Source organism: Lonchura striata, chromosome 4, assembly GCF_046129695.1.
Source record: "Lonchura striata isolate bLonStr1 chromosome 4, bLonStr1.mat, whole genome shotgun sequence".
In the NCBI taxonomy this organism is placed as follows: Eukaryota; Metazoa; Chordata; class Aves; order Passeriformes; family Estrildidae; genus Lonchura; species Lonchura striata.
In genome coordinates, this window is record NC_134606.1 from 38,782,011 (window position 1) to 38,802,477 (window position 20,467).

At 39.9% G+C, this 20,467-nt stretch overlaps 2 protein-coding genes across 3 annotated transcripts in view; both read right to left on the minus strand.

Moving 5' to 3' along the window:
- Positions 1-5,588: 5,588 nt before the first annotated feature.
- MSMO1 (methylsterol monooxygenase 1) lies at positions 5,589-14,469 on the minus strand. 2 transcript variants are annotated; one of them, XM_021550253.3, is made up of 6 exons: positions 14,382-14,469; positions 12,052-12,361; positions 10,886-11,034; positions 9,855-9,981; positions 8,003-8,157; positions 5,589-6,533 (listed from the first exon to the last, which is right to left on the minus strand). In XM_021550253.3, exons 2-6 carry the CDS (start codon positions 12,304-12,306, stop codon positions 6,326-6,328), a joined length of 894 nt encoding a protein of 297 aa, XP_021405928.1. In that variant the 5' UTR covers positions 12,307-12,361; positions 14,382-14,469; the 3' UTR covers positions 5,589-6,325. The 2 variants fall into 2 exon arrangements, with proteins under 2 accessions (XP_021405928.1, XP_021405929.1); XM_021550254.3 differs by lacking the exon at positions 14,382-14,469 and adding an exon at positions 13,627-13,801.
- An 819-nt stretch (positions 14,470-15,288) lies between these two features.
- KLHL2 (kelch like family member 2) overlaps positions 15,289-20,467 on the minus strand; it is a 53,901-nt gene continuing 48,722 nt past the window's right edge. The window contains exons 13-15 of the mRNA XM_021550256.2: positions 17,294-17,434; positions 17,008-17,151; positions 15,289-16,405 (exon numbers count right to left, since the gene is read on the minus strand). Of these exons, the coding sequence (XP_021405931.1) occupies positions 16,377-16,405; positions 17,008-17,151; positions 17,294-17,434 (314 nt within the window). The 3' untranslated portion in view covers positions 15,289-16,376. The remainder of the gene's footprint in view (positions 16,406-17,007; positions 17,152-17,293; positions 17,435-20,467) is intronic.

The window sequence follows — 20,467 nt, forward strand, 5'->3', positions numbered from 1 at the left end:
CATGAATTGAACTACATTTTAAAAAATTGTTTATGACACCACACTGTTTTAGAACTATGTGCAACATGCAGCCCTCACAGTAGCTGATCAAATACTCAAAAGAGGCACCTTCTTTAGCAGCATTGGCTACACTTCTCACAGGCTAAAAATGTCTTGTTTTCTTCATAATTTTTCCTTGTACTCAATATACAAAGTAAACAAATCTGCTGATGCTGGTTACATTAACATTTTCTGGGGGAACTTTCTGATCCAAAAAGCAACCATTTTGTTCTTTGTACCAACAATCATTTGCTTCTCTTCTAATTTAATTGACCAAAATACATCACTAAAAGATACAAGCAGGCTGGGAAATCATCTATTTATTTTCATCTCCTCAAGCAGTGAATTATTATTCCACTACATAAAAGTAGTCTCACACCTACTTCTGAATGGATTTACTTCTGTTTTCATACTTATTCACCCACTCTCTTAAAAGAAAACTTAAGACAATAGTATGTATATAATGTGTAGAAATACACGTGGATATCTTGTGTAAATCAGGGTGGTTTATATATTATCAAATATTTGAGCTCACTCATACTAACCTATTTTAATAAGGGATTAAAAAAAAACAATGTTTAAAATCTCAGACAGCATAGGAACATATGCAGAACTGAGTAGGAGGAATAAATTGGTGTCTTCCTTTGTATCTAATCCTTCCTTCCATTTTCCATAGTTTGTGGATGATTATCTTCAAAGGCCAAATTTCTTTGTAATATGTAAAAAGTTTTGGCACTTGCCTCAATCTCAGAGGAATGCTCCAACCCCAAGGGCTTTCCCAGCCTGTAAGCATAACCAGGCACCTGGGCATGGTCTTGTAAGCTGACAGTAACAATGAGTAGAGCACAATTGCCCCAGGAAAACTACTGATCAATAGATTTTAAATCTGCTTTACCTGTCTCTTATACCTGAATATGGTGCAACAAATAGTAAGTTATATTTTGCCAACAGACACAGCCTAAATAACTTGGTAATTACAAAAAGAAATTCAGTAGCATTTCCAAAAGTACTTATTTATAGACAAATCTACATGTACACAAAACATACATACAACACTCATATACTTACAGATTACTTCATTCCTTTGGCCAAATAGAATTTGCTGAATCAAATTTTCCAATGCTTTTGACTTGCCTGAATCTTTTTCAGCAAATCATTATTCACCAGGAAGCATATATTTTCCAAAATAAACTCACTCACAGAAGTGACAAGTAACAAGACTTACAAGTCTTTGAACATCTTTTTTTTGTTTGTGTGACAAGACAAAAAGGCTAAGGCAACTATTTTCTTATTCAGAAAGATAACCCTAAATCTACGTCCATTTACGAACAACTGAAGAACATATGGAATATCAGAAATCCTAAAAGTGCTCTATGATTGAAAGCAGATATTTACATTATTAATAACAAACTACTGCTAGTACGTACACCATGGAAACACTAAACTTGTCTGGTTTGTATTTGGAAAGGAGTTTTAATGCTAGGAATAAAATTATCCAAATCAATTTAAAAGAGAGGACAGTTGATCTCAGCATTGACAAACCAGGCAAGGAGATAGAGCTAACTGTAACTGTAAGAAGATTTTACAAAACTTACCAGAGTGCTGGTTATATTCCCATATACTACACCTGACAGCTGTGGGCACTTGAAGCTGTGTCTTCAAGACAGAAGCATCTATTTCCAACCTTCAAAATGTCTTGCATAACTCAGTGGCCCTATGTCTTGGATAGACTCGCAAAATAGGGTTGAGATAGAGGAAGTTGAGGATTTTCCAGTACCTTGAGGTGATTAATTTAAGGCAGGGCAAAATAAAATCCACCACCACCAAAAATTTCAATAATAAAAATACAGACAAATCACTTATGCATGAGGTTGCAGAAAGGGAGAGGAGGAAAAAACCCATCCACCTTCCAAATTCTATACTGCAAGATCAAGTCTTTTATTGCCTCCAGCTGTTAGATGATTCACACATGGTACTGAAAGCCAACCCTTGAAACCCAACCCTATCAGGTATTTAGAACTGTTCTCTTGCTGTGTGGTAACTATCCTGTACATATAACAATTCTGCATCAATACTCTATAGACTGCAACTTCAATTTCATACAAAATATATTTGACATTTCCACCTACACAAACAGCAGTGACTTATGGCTGCCCCTTGTTCAAGTTTGCAGGAGTAAAAACTGCTCCTGGGGTGATGCTCAGTCCTGGATATTGGACTGGAATGCTGTTTCTGAGAGATGCTACAGCCTGCCTATGGTGCCAAGTACTCACACAGAGAAACTGCCACGCAGGAACATTGCGAGGGTTTGAAAAACTGGCCGATAGGGCTTTTTAAAAGCGGTGAATCATGATCTTAGAGCAGCATTCTTCTGGTCTTCCCCAGGGACTGGTATTTCAAGTCCATGGGTTAATTTATTCAGTGATTACATAAATGTGAATCATAACTGATTAAAAAGTGTGGATGACAAAGAATGGTGAATAATAAGGATATAGCAGCTCTGGAATGTGATTTACTTGGTAAGTCAAGCATATGTAAATATTTCAGAGCAGCAAATTGTGAATTACACTTAAGAGCAAGAAATGTAAAACACAGATGACAGTCTGGCAAGTAGCATTGCCAGAAGCATTGAGAGACCACTAAAGATGGGTAATGACTGTATTTTCCAGTGCAATGCTTAGACAGAAAGAAAATGATTAACTGGGATTATGTGATTATATCACAAGGTGGTCTTAGTGAGAACAACATGGACACACAATTCTGATATCTACAGCTGAAACAAGACTGAAAATTCAGACAACCCACAGCAGTGATTTGATAAACAGAGGGAATGCCCGATCCTGGAGGATGATATCATCCGGTGAGCTGGTGAAAAAGAAATTGAAAATTGATTTGACTATAGTGTTTACTACCTTCACAGACAGAAAATTTTAGCAAGAACTAATGACAGAAAGTTGCCTTCTCCCTGGACCTGCCAGTTACAGGTTTCAATGAACAAGAAGTGCCAGAGGGGTGCAGCTGCTGGAGCAAGAGAGGCAGCCATACTTGGGGCAGAAATTTGGACGCAATTAACCAGACATTGTGGTTAACAATAACTATCAGTAGCCATAATGAAAGTTTCAATAACATAATTTTTCAACAAAAACAGAAATTAAAAATGTAGAAACATTTCACATTTTAAAAAAAATTATCATTAAACATGCAATATAACTGTGAGGAAAATAAATGAAGTCATATAATCTTATAATCATAGTATCAATCAATATTAATATTTTCTGGCACACTGTGCTGTAGCATAAAATAAACCACCTTATTTTGTATTTCACATCAGCTGCCAAAAGCAGTTGATTATTTTGCAATCCTAATCATTATAGTTTGTAATATTTATTAAGTTTCCATAGGTTTTTTGACATTAACTCCAATAAATTAATTAATGGTTTACCTAGGACTTAATTATTGTCATATCCTAAGGCACAGTACAAACTGTTACTTCCCACAGATGAGCTTTAATTAAACCAAATTGGACTTTCAAAAAAATAAGCGGAAAGTGTTTCTCCCCCACTTACTCCCTTGTCCTACCATATTTAAATGTCTCCTTGTTGAAGAAGATAAAGGACAACTGATTGTGTAAGGTTTTGTTGTGCATTGTAAGGACCCAAAACTGTCATGTTTATCTTTTTTTACTGTTGCACAAAAAAACCTCTTGTTTTCAGATCTGCATATATTCTATAGTCTCTCTCACAAAATATGGAGGGGGGGCAATCAGTAAAGTCTTTTTAATAAAGGCCTAACATCTACAAAATGTAATTTCCTAACACAAGAATTATGTTAGGAAATTACACAAAGTAATGAGGTAGGTCATTTACTTGCCAGCATCACATTTAGCAATACATACAGGACCCTGCATTTGAAAAAGCAGTGGGGTGGTGGTAAAATGCAGGTCCATCTGAGTCCTGAAGAAAACAAGCCTGTGGCTTTCAAATGCAAGTTCCTGTGTTGAGAGGTACAGCAGGCACACTTTTGTTCCGCAAAAAAAAGAAAGTATGAAGCAGCATAGCATGCATAATTCTCCAATTCATAGGGAAAGATCAAAAGCAATGATGTGATCACACTGTACACTAAGTATGTATATAAAATAACCCAAAAAACTAAAACATCAGTGGGTGTCAGAAAAACATAGATTCAACTAATTTAAAAAGATCCAAAAAAAACCCATGCACACCTCCCCAAATGATAGCGTGTTAAAACTGCATTCTTTACTTTTAAACCTCTTAAAGAATGGAACATACATTACAGATTTTTACATCAATCCTATCATGTTTTTAGCACTCTGCAATAGCTGAGGAGACACCAAGCTTTTACAAATAACTTTACTGGAATATTTAAGCAAGTGGCTCCCAGTTGTGCATAATTTTGTAGCAGTGTGAGCAGAGGCATAAGCCAGGAGGCTGAGAACAAATGAGTAGAATGATGTTCACAGGGAAAAGCTGAAGCTCTGAAAGCTCCTTGTGTTTTTAGGCTAATGCTTCAGTCAAATAAAGCAAAGTATAGCTGCAGCTGCAGGATGGGAGTGGAAGTTGACAAAGCAGAGGATAATGGCCATCTTTGAAATCTGATTAAAGAGGTTGCTTCCACCATGGAGAGTTCAGGCAGGCAGTGCAGATGGATTCAGCAAGGCTTAAGTACCAGTTCTTGCTAAAAACTGAAGAATACAGGGATTTAGCTTCTGTTCATCTGCGATAGTCAAATATATTTTTTTTTTACTTCTTTTTAGAGGGAAGAGGAAAAATACTGACTTTCAACAGGGATATAGATAAAGAAGTAAAAGCTCCTACAATGCACATACAGAAGAGGAATCTGAACTACCTCCACATCTCAAGTAATATTTGAGTCATTCTGCATGTCATTAACACCTTACTTTTCATCAGAAGCCTGATCTCATCTGCACTTTCACTGGATTGTCTGTTTTGACAGTTATACCATATTGCATATGAAGCAGCACTAAAATTCAGGTGTGGTCTTGAGTAAGCAAAACACTGTAAAGTCGTGTAAGGGACTTGTTGAGTAGATGAAGTGGTATTTGAAGTCTGAAGAGCAGCTGACATGACAGTACAAAGTGAAAGATCTTTTAAGGGTTTAACCCCTTCTCAAATATTCCACTGTTATTTACTGTGCAACAGACAAACACTTATAGTAGATTCCAAAATATCAGACTACTGCTTCTGTGACTAGTGCAACTCAAGCAGCAGATTTTGAGATTCTAGCTTGTGATCAAGCTGCAGCCTGAGAATGTACTCATCCCAAAAGATGTTGCTACATTGAGCAGATATGGACCCAAGTCCTTCAAAACAAAAACCAGCAGAATTTACGTGTTCTCTGTTTCCATTTCTCACTGCTGCCTCTGTAAATAGTTTAACAGATGGCACTGCTGCAAACCATCCTAACAAATAATGCTTCTTTATTAAAGAGATGAAGAGTAAGACCCTGTATCCCACATGGTTTTATCACAGCTTTGTGTTTAAAAGCATATGAAAAGTATAATACATGCATCAAACCAAACCACATTTATTTCATCAGTCACAAGTGCAAATATAGCAACAAGTCAGATCAGCAAATTACAACACAGAGAAGAATGTAATGTAAATGCTAAGTACACTGACAGACCAACTTCAAGAGAGCAGCAAAAAACAGTGTCTTCAAATAAAAATTTCCATTCTTTTTATCTGTAATCTAAAATAACATAATAAATCTAGATGAGGAATGTCTCCGATAATTCATGTTTAGCCAGATATTGTTATTAGCAGTTCACATTATCCAGTGTGCAAAAGACCTGTCCAAGCTTCCTAGTAACAGACGTTTTGGTTTTAAGCAACTTTTACCCAATATTTAAATAATACAGTGCTGATGCTAGTTAATAATTTCTGCTATTTGATATTATAAATTTAAGAATATATACTTAAAAAAACTAAGACCAACTTCAGTGTACATACGTAATTCTACCCAGATCCAAAAATGGGCAACATTATAGATAAACCTGTTTTTTTTCTTGTCAAAAAAAAAGGATAGACACAAATCACCTCTGTTTTTTCCCATCATCTTTAAATCTGTAGTTAAAATATATGCAGTACTTATGTATAAAATAGAAAACATTCCCATTAGAAAGATACTGCAGTTCAATTAGCTGTTTTTCCCTACCTCTTAGTAGCCAGGGAACAAGATTTATGCTAAACACCCAATCACTACTTTGCTTTACAGAAAAGCAAAAGTTGAATTTTACACTGGAAATTTAGTTAGCCTTCTTCTTTGTTATGCATTGTTTCTTCTTCTCTTTTTCTTGATAGGCAATGAATTGAGAGTCTGTACCAAAGAGTCTGTCCCACCATGTGAAAGTCGAGGCGTAGTTGCCAATGAAGTTCATGTGATGGAAATCATGGAAACGGGCCCCCGCATAGAAAGGCACCAAATGAAGAGGGTTCAGCGGGACATCGTAGCCACTACAGGGCAGGAAAAAAAAGAAAAGCAACTAGGGTAAGGATTTTTCTGAGACATAAACTACAAAATATACACATTCACTTGTTATTTTTATTAAAGAAATATATTTTATGGTATTCTATGGTCCTAAGGTAATCACTATGATACTGGCTTAACATGAAAACAAGTTCCCTCTGCTCTTAGACAAATGACTCTGTAAACTATCCCACAATGGCTTTGGCACTTGTTTTTCAGCTCAGTTTACTAGGCAATAAAAAAAAATTTAAGCAGGTAACTTAAAAAATCACACTGGCTGCCTTCCTGCTGGCTTAGCAGTTTTATCTTAGAGTGACTTTAGGAAGGAGGAACGAGAAGTAACATAAAGTGCCAGCTATGGCCATCAGCAGAGCAGCTCCTCAGAGAGCATCTCAAATCAGCAATCATAATCACTCTTATTTTCATCAAGTTCATCAAATATTTAAAATCCACATATATGATTAAAGTAAGATTAAAAGCAGAACAATGTGCTCTAGAGGGATTCCAACTCCTTTGCTTGGTAGTACTGGAAAGCCTCTTACTACCACCTAGTGGGGAGAGTGCAAGGCAATTCATTATAAACCCCTCGTGGAAAACAAACTAAAGTGATAATAGGAAATCTGTATTTTTTATCAACAAGTTTATGGTATGTCACAACATACACTTGAGAAGTCTACAAGCAAAACATGACTAAATCTGGAATGCTTTATACCATTAATTTACTGGTAGTTTATGCTCCATTGAAACACCTGATACTCCACTTGCAATAAGACACTATGTGCTTCATAATATATTTACAAATACAAGGTCAAGCGTTAATACTGTCAAGAATAAACTCTTAGTGTCCCCTGCCTCTTGAACACAGCAAAGAAAAGCTCATTCATGTGTAGATGAACGAAACTAAGCCTACTGGGATTTGCCCTAAGATTTTGGAGCCACATTCATCACTTCTACTACAGCGACAGGAAGTTTTGTCTTTTTAATTCACAGTAAATAAACAAACAAACAAAATAAATGTATGCATTTGTTTCAAAGAGAGTCAGTGGTTACAGAGCATAAAGTTTCTCTTGAGCAAGAAAAGCCTGACAAAATACTAAACAGAAAGAACCCTGGGCTGGAATATCACCTTTTGTAATTGATTTTTGGTATTCCAATATGCATAAGATCACTTGCACACCAGGTATCAATAGCCAGACATCCTAATCAGGTGCCTAGCTTCTTCTAACCCTCCTTGAGATGCTCTAGCTGATAGTCCACAGTCTTAATCAGCAAGACCTGCTGTTAACACTACCTCAAAACAGAGAAGAGTGATAACTCCCTAGGTTGTCTCTCTCTTTGTAAGACACAGAAACACATTTTAGTGCAAAATAAAAAGTACATCTCAGAGACAGGGACAGGTGAGTGTGATGTAAGGACAAGAGAAAAAATAATTATTAAGAAGCAATGAGCATCTCACCTGTGTACGTCAATGGTTTCCATCAAGCGACAGATCACCCATGCCCATAGAAGAACCACATGGTTGCAGAAAACAACAATTCCAATAAAAAAGCCAGCTCCAAGGATGAGTGTTTCCAGAGGATGTGCATATTCTGCTTGCATTCCAAATGGAGACTAGAAAGAGATAAAAAACAGGGAACAGTCAGTATTTTCAGTTTTATGTACTCCCAAATCAGAAGCACCATTTTGCAATACTCTCCCTTCCCCAATACCCCACAAGACTACAACAGGACAAACAGAACAATGCTGTGGGCAAAGGGAATGGTATGATTGAGCAAGGGCCATAACACACATATTTAGCTCCTCTTTGGAAAAAACAGTATTCCAAGGTCATAAGGATTATCACTCTATTAGTGATTCCAAATGTTTCACTACTAGTTGAAAAATTGAAAACTTTAGTTTAGGCTTACCATCACTCCAGGTCAAAGCATTATTTCAGGAATATTAAAAGTGTTTGGCAAGCTCCTACCAAGCTTTGCTATACATCCAGTCTTGGAAGCAGAAGAAAGAAGGAAGCCAAAATATTCTCAGAAGCAGGACTCACTTAGAAATTTATTATCAAAATAAAAATGAAAAATCCCTCATCTTTGACCACTTTATAAAATAAGTTTGTACCCCTCAAATGTGATTTTGAGATTGACATAAAACATTTCCTCTCATATACACACATATATATACACACACACACCCCAGTCACTCCTACATTTGGTTTAGCAAAAAAAGACATTCCAGAGAGTTTTCAATCACAGAACACCATACACAGAGAACAGTTTTTAAAGTTTTTAACTAATGTCAACGGTTATAAATAAGATAATCAGAAAAAATGAAGCCCACTTTGTCTTAGGGGATACTTTAAAAACATCTCTTTTTACTGTCAGAAAAAGATTTTAGAAACAGCCATTAGGCTACAGATCACTTCTGTAAGAACTGCTAACCACTCTCAAGGATAATGGCCAAAAGCTGCTCCACAGCTAGAGACCTGAGGGGCTGCCAAGAGCAAGAGGAAGAGAGCAGCTGCTGCTGCAGATGTCTGTACATATGCATGCATCAATCCATACCAAGCTTCTCTACTGCTGGCAGCATGTATAAAGCACCCGTGACCCAGCAGCTTGCAGTTTCCTTTTGGCACAGACTAGGTTATACACAGCAGCACAGAAACTCATTGCACTGACTCCTGGGCTCCACAGGCAGTGCCTCCAAAACACAGTAGTATCATCTACAAAGTGCAAGCACTGGTGCTCAATGCCAGCTCCAACACCACTAAATGCAGAACCACCCAAAATGTGTGCTCTTGATGTATTTGTGCATTTGAATTGCACAATGGGCTATACTAATTCCAAAGGCTCTCATCCAGAGCTGTAATCCCTTCCTTGAATCAAATACATGATGCACACACTGGGGTTGCTCAAGAGCTGCCTGTCTGATCACATTCTGGGGATTCATATGCTCTGGGTAACAGCCTGTGTGGTGGGGAACTCATGAACAATTCCAGATATCTACTGCTTCCCTTCCCCTAGCAATGGGACCTATATATGCATTTTTAAAAGTCCACTTCACCTTGCTCATAAATACAATCAAACTTAGCAGGAGTGTGATCTTTAATTTCACTGAAATGAAATAAAATTACAGGAGGTGTTTCCAGAAACAAAATGGATGACTCTTCTTGACAAAGTGCCCAAGAAAAGGCATCTAACCACACTGTCAAAGGAATGCAAAATTCTTAGGTCTTTCTAGTAAGATGTTTAAGTAAGTTCTATGAAACATATACTTAAAAGCTATTATTAAAGAAAAAAAAATCAAGTAATACATACAACAAACTCATGGTGAACCTTATGGATATACTTGTATATTCTCTTATGATGCAGCAATCTATGCAGAAAATAGTGCCAGGCATCCTCAATCACTGCACATCCAAAACACTGGGCAACCAGAACATACCTTTAAAAAGCAGAAAATCTATTAGTTATAGAAAATACTAGCAGACATATGTTCTTGAAAGAGAATATAGTTTATATGCTAATAATGGTCAGAAATGTTTATACCTATTACTGACTAAATAGCAGTGCACTACTTTTTTAACATTAAAAAAATACTAATTACCAGGTAAAAAGACTGTGGTGCCTATCAGCTCATCTGTTGATATGCTGAAGTGACTCGGCACACATTAACTCACTTCAGTTAGTGTTAACTCACAGTGTAACAAGCTGTCATTTCAATATTACAAATGCAGTCTACAGAGAACAACCACAGACTGTGTGAGACTTTGATAAAAAACCTAGAGCTGCATCGGCCATCTACACCAGAGAGCAAACAGCTCTCCAATAAAGATGACCTTCTGTGATGCAAAACTACTGTTGCTGTGGTGGGCAGGGGAGAAGAGGGCATTTATAGCTAATCCAGCTTTGTTCAAAAGCCCATCAGTTCAGAGCAAGAAAAGAACACTGTGAAGGTGGTATAGTCTCCTTTGAGGAACACTCTACCGCTGTGATATAAAAAAAGGTGAAAGGTAGATACTTAGGAGGAATAAAAAAATTTAGATAAATAAAACCCCCCAAAAAAAGCCTAACATTTAACCCACCCCTGCCAGGAATCTTGCTTTGCTTCCATAAACTCCCTCCTAATCCCGCTTCTCTCCCAAAGGTTAGAACAGTTTGGGGCCATTTAAAAATATTTTAAAAATTCTAATTAGCTCTTACAGCAGCTAAGCAGCAAATGAAGGGTGATTAACAAACACAGTTTACATTGCCAAAAAATTATTTCCTATTAGAGTTGACAACACTAATTCTTAAATATTCTGCCTCCAGCCGTACTCAGCATCACCATATCAGAAAAACCTACATACCATCTCGGCATCTCTTCCCACCCATATGGGATGTTAAAATACTCTGTGAAGTAATAGGTACCACAAATCAGAGGAAGCTGAATGCAGAAGTGATTGAAGAGGAGGGTTTTGAAACACTTCCACTGTTTTTCCCATGTTTCTGGTTTATCCTGAAATGAAGCAAAAAGAATTCATTGTGTTACATGTTTCTGTTGCACACAAGTGAAGTGCTCCAAAAATTAATTTGGAGTCAGTTTAATTCCACCTTGGAAGACAGATAATTCCAGTAATACAGTTTAACTCAGGCAACACAAATAACATGGCACTGGATTCAGTTTTATCAAAACCTTATTTTTCTAGGCTAATGTTTTAAGATAAGCCGTCTTGTCAGTCACCTCCAAACTATTTTTATTTTCTCAATGTTTATAGTTAGCAGGAACATTTCATACTCCACAGTTTAAGAAAATCCAAGTTTTCTTTCTTTCTTCACACCACAGAATGCATTTCCATTGCTAAAATAATACAAAGAGAAGCTGAAGAAAAAAGCTTTTGAAGAAATAATTGTCTTGAAAACATTCAGTTTTTGCAGGGAGACATTCCATCAATTATTCAGAAGCTGGTGTTATTAACTTCTAACTCAAATTATAATGAACTAGGGGAAACCAATGATCTTTTAGATACTGGATATGCCTTTGCCTCCAATTAGGAGTATGCAATCCATCCCAGGCTTTCTTCATTGTCAAAATATTTCAAAATCTTTTCAAGAGGAAGTGCATAGAGGTACTTCAAAGAAGAGCACTGCTATTAAAAAAAGCACACCATTTAATTATTTTATACTAAGACACACCTCTAACACCAGATGCCAGAATTCTATTCACTTTCCCTGCTGATATAAAAGTTATATATATAAAACTTTGCTAACAGTAAGGCTGACACACCCTTTCCTCTCTATAGGACCATGCAGAAAAGCATAACCCTTCTTCAGGGGAAAAATCTCCTTTTCTTCCCCCATATTCCAGTTCTCTTTCTCTCCTCATACACAGAGTAATTTTACTTTGTTGTTTCCAGGATGTCCAAGTGACAGATGAAATGGAACCATATACACTGACAACCAGGATACTGTGATTATATCCTCTGCCTGATACATTCAAAGACAAGTCGGTGTATACTTCGTAACTTTCTCTTACCTGTTGAATTTTATACTTTTGCATATATGGTATAAACTGAAAGATAAACCCTGGTACACAGATCAAAAAGTATGCAACTTCATGAACTATAAGTGATCCCCAAGTTGCAATTTGGAACTTTGTGTAGTTATCCAGCATGTAATTCCAAGCATTTTTAAATGGTTGCTGCAGGGGATTGTCAGGTAAGAAGGAGTCTATATATTCCACTGCCAGATAAGCAGAGTTCAAGATATTAACGCTGTCATTCGTGGCCATGGTTCAATCATAAAACATCACAATTACAGTTCTTCTGTAGTTGTCTGGAAGTAACCTGCAAATTTTGAGAAAAATCCAATAAACAGAAGTTAATCTTCAGAGCAAAAAAAAAAAAAATTACATGATAGAGTCATTACCTAGTTTTAAAGTAAAAGCTGAGAAAGAACAGCAAAGACAAATTCTCTTCATACAGAATAGCCTCAAGAAACAAAGCTTTAGACTGATTTGAGAGGCAAACCAATTTGAGACACAATCAGCTCCTAGGTTTTGAGATTATGTCAAGGGAGCAAAAGGATAAAGAAATATTAATTACTAGCCAAATTTTTACTTCAAGACTTTTGCAGGTAATTGTATTCTGTACTAAAAGAGCAATGGAAGGGTTCAAAAATATTTAGTTTTATTTTTTAATTAACTGTGATCTCTTGATTATCCAGTCCTATTTTTCTCTTGGCTGTGAACCAAAATCCCTGAAAATTACATCAACACTGCAGCTGACTTGAGGAAATCCACCTCTCCCTCCGAAACAGACTTTTCCTCACAGATCCCAAAACCACAGAAGCTGCATTTCTGCAGGTGCCCTGAACTCATGCCATTTCCACAGACTAGGCTCCTTGTTGGTTTGGCTTGGAAGGGGCCTTTAAACATCATTTACAGTCCACTCCTCTTGGGATGGGCCCCTGCCCATTTTTCAGGACATCAAGTGGCTCAAAGCACCATCCCACACGGCCTTCAAACACTTCCAAGGATAGGGTATACAGAACTTTTCCACTCAACCTGTTCCAGTGTCTCAGCACTCTCATTATAAAAAGTATCATTCTTATGCCAACTCTTAACCTATCCATGTTTAGTTTGAGAACACTGCCCTGTCCTTTGTCACCACAAGCCTTAGCAAAAAGTTCCCTTAATGTACCACAGTATGGTGTCCCTTGAACCTTCTCCAGGCTGCACGACCCCAACTCTCCCCACTGATGACGTGTCCAGTGCCTTCCTCTGGACCCCTTTAACAGGTCCATCTTCCACTCTCACACAGGTCTGCAACTCACAGGTGAGAGGACACTGGTCCATCCCCAGCAGGTACACTTAGGCTAAATCCGACACAAATCAGATAACCGCAGGCTGGAAAAGAGCTCTGAGCGCCTCTGACAATGACCCACCTACAACCATGACCCACCGCCGCCCCATCACCCAGACCACGGCTCCAGGTGCCACATCCAGTCTTTCCTTACACGCCTCCGGGGAGGGTGACTCCATCACCTCCCTGGGCAGCCCATTCCAATGTGTAATTACTCTCACATATTAAGCGGCACACCAAACCAGTACCTAACATTAGATATTGTTTTCCTTCCTTAGCAACAGCACCGCGATGCTGCCGCTTCTTATGACAGCCAAAGCATCGCAGCAGACGCCAAGGCAGCTCACAGCCCCGGCTCCTGGGCGGACGGACGCGCAAGGCACCGTAACCACCGCCGCCACCCCCGAACACGCCGCGGGGAGCCGGCGGCCGGGCTGCACCGGGGCTCCTCCGTGCCGCCCGGCCCTCCCTGCCAGGCGGCGGACACAGGCCGGCACCCGCGCGGGGAGCGCCGAGACGCGCTGCCGCGGGGCGCCCGCAGCCCGGGAGCCCGCAGCCCGGGAGCCCGCAGCCCGCAGCCCGGGGAGCCCGCAGCCGGGGAGCCCGCAGCCCGGGGAGCCCGCAGCCCGGGGAGCCCGGGGAGCCCGCAGCCGGGGAGCCCGCAGCCCGGGGAGCCCGGGAGCCCGCAGCCGGGGAGCCCGCAGCCCGGGGAGCCCGCAGCCCGCAGCCCGGGGAGCCCGCAGCCGGGGAGCCCGCAGCCGGGGAGCCCGCAGCCCGGGGAGCCCGCAGCCCGCAGCCCGGGGAGCCCGCAGCCCGGGAGCCCGCAGCCCGGGGAGCCCGCAGCCCGGGGAGCCCGGGAGCCCGCAGCCCGGGGAGCCCGCAGCCCGCAGCCCGGGGAGCCCGCAGCCCGGGGAGCCCGCAGCCCGCAGCCCGGGGAGCCCGCAGCCGGGGAGCCCGCAGCCCGGCCCCGCGCCCCGGGCCGCCCTCGCCCCTCGCCCCTCACCTGGCAGCGGCGCCGGCTCCGTGTGCGCAGCAACAACCGCCGGGCCGCCCGCGCCGCCCATTGGCCGCCGCCGCGGCCCCGCCCTCGCTGCCCCATTGGCCGGCGGGCGGCAGCGGCGCAGGGTCAGGCGGGCGGGGGGCGGGGCCGCGGCGGCGGCTCCCGCGCGGCCATTGGCTGGAGGGGTGGAGTGAGGATAGTGAGACCCCGGCGCGCGGCCAATGGGGCGGGAGGACGGCGCGTGACGCGCACGACGCCATGGGGCGGGGCCGGCCGGGCGCGGCAGCGGCCCCGGGAGCGGCTCGGGAGGCGCGGCCGGGACCAGCCGGACCCGCCGGGATTCATCGCCCGCCGGACCCGCCGGGATTCATCGCCCGCCGGGACCCGCCGCCATCACCGCCCCGCTCAAAGCGCTCGCCTGCAGCAGCAGCGGCGGCTGCGGGCGCACGCGGTGCCTCCCCTGCAGGTGCCTGCGCCCGCGGTAGTGACAAGATGGAAGTCACGGGCGGCGGCGTCGCCATGGCAGCGGCGGCCACAGCCGCATTCCCGGGTGATGTCATGCGGTGAAAGTGCACTGTTCAGATAGAACAGCCTCGCCCCACCGTGCCTCACGCCCGACGTGGAATTCGGGCAGCTACGTGACTCCCAGCCCTGTCAGCAATGTCACAGCTCGGGCGCTTTCCCGGGAAGCCAGTGCTGGCCATTCCTGCGCTCACGGACAGCCACAGCTTTCAGACCTATGGCAGAACAGTGATGTTCCCAGGACTGGCTCCGAAATCTTAATTCGTTGGCATTCAGACCTTTAGCGCACCAGCATCTCCCAGCTCCTTCCCACCACCACCCCCCAGTTTATTTCACCGATTATTTCGTTTGACACTTGTATTGAGAAACACAAGTTTTAAGCGACCTGTTGGCATTAGGAAACAATGTACAAACTTTTATTTGAAGAAAATGTCTCAAATATGACAGTAACTTTGGTCATGTTAAAAGGAGGCCATCCAAGAACAAATAGAAATGTGCTGCTTTAGAAGCATGGCCATATACAGTGTATTCAGATATTGGCTAATAGAAGCTGAGATTACACGCATAAATAGGCCTTTGTACCATGCAAGTTCAACGCAATCGCATACATTCACTATAAATTTTCAGTTATTTTCATGCCAAATCACCTTTTGGATAAAAAGGTAAAAAAGAAGTAACATCTAAATGTGACCAAAATCGAACAGGAAAAAAAAAAACCCTGTAAGTACAGACAACATTTTTATTAAAAAGATACTGAAATTACACCTGCTCAAGAAGTGTTAAACCGCCTCTGATCTCCTTCAGTGGGAATTAGTGTTAAGCATTGTTACATATCAAAAAATACATCTCTGTTTTACAACATAGTACTGACATATTCAAAGTACTGTGCCAAATTATAAATAGTAAAATCAGGTTTTGAAGAGTTTCAATAGAGAGCAACTTATGCTCACACAAACATATGCACGCAGTATAGTTATGTAACAAAAGTTTTATAAAAGGAAACATGTACCCCATGCCAGTTTGAATTACTGAGGTGGGATTCAGTACCTACAATGAAGACTGACAGTTCATTTCCTTAAATATATTTATTAGTCTCTGGAAAAAATAAGACAAAAATTTACTTTCACCAGAATACACACCATTCTTCACTCACAATCCATTTCTGAGTCATGACTGACAGAAGTCGGTCCTTAGGAAAGTGTTGGAATTTTTCTGAAGACCTTGCAATAAAAAAAATGGTCCACCACGACTTCAAAAATTCAATCAGCTTCTGCTCAGCTGCAGAATAATCCTACAAATTGCTTCTACCTAGAGTAATCTTCATCATCTGTCATCTGTAATTGTAGACAGTCACATCTTCCACTGTGACTCAAGGTGCAGCTACAAGTAGAGAAGTGCTTAGATACTCAGTCACTTCAAATACACTTGTTGAAGACTGCTTCTAGTGCATAATCAAGTTGAAAATCCCTTCACTGATCATAATGGTTTGTCAATAACTGTAACACCTAGAGGGAGGGGGGGGGGAAGGGATAAATCTTTAGGCAGTACAGATTTTAAAATCAAGAAAAAAAATAATATGATACATTGCAATTAGCATTTAACTGTGCACCAGCAACAATATACATATTTTTTCCTAATTTCTCTTTGACACAAAGCTGTCTGAATAAGTGCCAAGTTCTGAATTTTTCTGTGACTAATCAAGTTAAATTTTGCTATCGGTGAAATATATCCTTAACATTCACTTAAATAACTCATTTGAAAAAACTGCAGTTATTGAAGGAAAAGATTCCTGAAACAGCTCAGTTTCTAAATATCATATGCCAAAGAACTTTGGAATTGTATCCCTTAGACTGAGACACATATTTCTTGTTAAAAAAACCTGGTCATATCAGAATCATCTTTCTGACTCACCATTTATGTTCTAAATCCTTCTTGGGTACACTTTAATCCCTTTTTCCTTGTAGTGAGTAATTATTTGAAGTCAAAATGTACCATCAGATTTTTTCTATTCATTTTATGATCTTAGATTTTACCTTAGACAAGACTCTGAATGCTTTGTCAAATGTTATACTTTAAAAAATTTATTAAAAATATCTATATGCCTTACCTGCATAGCTCCTTCCTGTACTCATACAAGATGACACAACAGTCCATTTATCTGTTGTTGGATTATAATACTCCACTGTTGATAAATTACAGGAACCGTCATCTCCTCCAACTACATACAAGAGACCATTTACAGCACAAACACCTAAAAAAGGGCAGAAAAACAAAATTAGTAATTGACTTCCACACCCCCCCAAAAGCATGTTTTTTAAATGAAAGCAGCAGAAATCCAGGTAAATGCCATTCACAGTCGACACTGGCACAATTTTAGTCATCGTTGCACATACCTGCATTCCTTCTGCACATGTTCATGTCTGCAACCTGCTTCCAGGTACTGGCAATGGGGTCAAACACTTCAACACTTTTTCTTACCAAAGGACCATCATGACCACCTACTGCATACAATAAATTGTTTAACACACCAACACCTGCAAACATATGAAAATACGCAGAATTAACCAGAGAATTATTTGATGATACAAAGGAGAAACAACAAGTATGTCAGCTAACATAAATCCTTCATTAAGTCAATGTTGGAAACTATTTCAGAAAACATTTGGGTCAGGATGCATTAAAGCAGAGAGACAGTAACTACAGCAAGACACTGATAAAATGCCTTGCATGCCCATCTACCATATTGCAGCATACAAAGACCAGAGCTGTTCTGCAACAGAAGATTTAGAAAATTTTGGACGAAAAATGATGTGCAGGAAAATGAGGCTTGTTGAAATTTAGGACTAATTAGAAGTGACAGTAAATGAGACAATGTGCTCAGCCAGCATAACAGAGATCTGACAAGATGATAAAGTGTAAGTGAACTTTTAGAAAGTAAAAGCTGCACAGTACAGAGGATAAAAGCTGAATGGATAGACATTATACAATAGGGATGTTTCCACTGAAGTGTTGGAATACCTTGTAAACAGATGGAACAGAAGTAAACAGTTAGCAGTGAGTACCTTCTCTGGGATTTGAAGAACACCAAGCGTCTTTGAACCAAGCTTCAGTTATCAAAAAATCCAAAAGGATATTAAAGGGTGTCCTTTAATCCTAAAGTCTCCTTTACTTTACAACAAAAGTTTATCAATCTGTCAGCTTGGAATGAAGGTGTGAGTAAAGCTAGTTCCATCTACTTGCTATTTGGGCTGCATATATTGAAAAGATGGAAATGGGGGAAGCAGAAAGAAAGGCCTGTTTATTTATTCCTCCCTTTATAATGCATTATTAGAACAAAAACAGTTAATTTCAGAAACTTAGCAGATTTTTTTGTATTAAAACTTCTGAGTGATAGACCATAAAGACAACTAAAAAAGCACTTCTATGAAAGTATACCGGGAAATCTAATAAATGCCACATTTAAGACTATGAAACTCAAAGCAGAGATACAGATTTGCAAATATAGCTCACAAAGTTTCCATGGAAAGGGAACAAAACCACTTAAAATCTTTTTAAAGGGAAACAAAAAATATGAATGCAAAAAATCAGGTAAGTCCCTCAAAGAAAAAGAAAATACTGGAGGTTGAAAAAAAGGAGGGAAAAAAAGGAAAAAAAAAAAAGAGAACCCTAAGACCTTAATAATCAGCTGAAATATCTTTAAAAACATTATCTCTAGTTTTGTGCTTACGAGCCATTTCTATGTATGAAGAGAAACAACTCCTGCTGAAATGACTAAATTTTCTTATTAAAGAGACTGATTTTAACAATTAAAAGAAGAGTGGAAGGAAACATGGAAGCTAATTGGTTCTGTAAATCTGAAAAATAGCTTCTTGATAGGACACTCTTTTAAATCATGCTATTTAGTGCTTTATCAGAGATATTCACTACTAGCATTTCCCCATAACCTTCCCAGTTAATTTAGTTCCTCTTTCATTGCTATTATTTCTAGCTATCATGCCACAGTATAGTATGACAACTTTTCTTTCTCCCACTCTGATGACACTTAATTAGACAGGATAGTACAACATTCATCTTTTGTAGAATTAAACATTACAGAGCTAGAAGGAGGGCTAATATTTCCAGTTTAAATACAAAATGTGACATAAATTCCCCCACCCATGTTTTCAATAGTTACTGGCCTTCCTACTCAGTGTGTATGGCTTTCCCTCTGCCACATTGCCACTTTTTACTTTCATAGCTCCTTATTTTTAATAATGTCCTCCGTTCCTGCACGGTGCTTCATTTTCCCTTAATCCCACACCCAGTTTCCAGGTCCTACCTTATTTCTTGCTCCTTCCGTCTGTATCCTCTTGTTGCCGTCTTCTGAGTTCTCCTTTCTTTGTTATTTTTCTTTCCTGCCCATTTTTCAGGACCCTGTCTTATATCTCTCAGCCCTCCCAAATGGCCTATATCTGGATCTGAAGTTCCTCCTCCCAATATGTTGCTGGAAACAGATCTGTCCCCGTATTGATCAACTGAGAAGCAGTGGGTACTAAAGAAGAGTAACTGAGGGTTAACCTCTGAAAAGTTGCTTTTGAGTGAAGCTGAAGCAGTAGGAACAGAAGAGATGAGCTTAAATTCTTTGAGATGACAAGACATCCAAAAGTTGAATACAGGAACAAAATTCTTTTCAGTTAGCCCCCATAACACCACCAGGACTGATTGCCAGTTGAAACAGTTCTGGTGGGTTTGGCTATTTGACCTCTACAGCCAAGCTCAAACAATCATGATTTTCACATTACCACCCACTCCTCTGCCATGCAAAAATATAATTTTTCATGTATTTAACAGAGTGGCACAGAAGAATGCTGATTATTTTACTCAATTATATGAATCTGGAATAACTGTCTACATTTAGTTTTCCTCTCAATTTTTTTTTAATCAGTAGGCCAGGTAAAAGGCAGAAGAGAATTGAATACGCAAATACAGGGAACAAGGGAAGAGAGGAAATGGGCAGGAAGATTCCAGTAGTTAGTATATTTTAGGAACTAAATTTCAAAGTTGTAGAAGAAATTCAACATTTAAAAAAAATCTGAAAACATCTGCTATATAACTAGGGTACAAGTACAACAACAGTTTGCAAAAACAGAGTATCAAAAAATAAACCCCAAACACTGAAACAAAATGCGTGTGCAGGCAGACTGCAAAACAAAACTTTGTCACAACCCCCCAACACTATTTGTCTTTATAATGATTCTTGTAACTTGCCCATTTTATATAAATATTTTCCTCACAACTTGCCAATATTAGACAGGAGTATTTTCCAGTATCCTTAGTTCAACTCTGTCCAGTTTTTAATCCAGAATTTACTTCCAAGAAGCACAAACTGAATGACTAGAAGTTTCACAAGGCAACTGTGTTTTCTTGAGGTACAGTGTATCATGTTTCCTTCATTAACATCCAAGTTTTCGTTTAGAAATAAAATTGAAATGTGACCTCTAGTAATAAGAGTTATCAGCTTGTTGATCTTGTAAGGATATGATGGAAGTATCACTTTAGTAATGAATTTAATACTTAGATTTCTTTTG

Coding starts and splice junctions, on each gene's coding strand:
- MSMO1 (XM_021550253.3), bottom strand. CDS start 12,306: ATGGCCACGAATGACAGCGTTAATATCTTGAACTCTGCTTATCTGGCA. Junction 11,035..12,051: donor AAAAGTATAAAATTCAACAG/GTAAGAGAAAGT, acceptor GCTTCATTTCAG/GATAAACCAGAAACATGGGA. Junction 8,158..9,854: donor AGGTTCACCATGAGTTTGTT/GTATGTATTACT, acceptor ATCTCTTTCTAG/TCTCCATTTGGAATGCAAGC.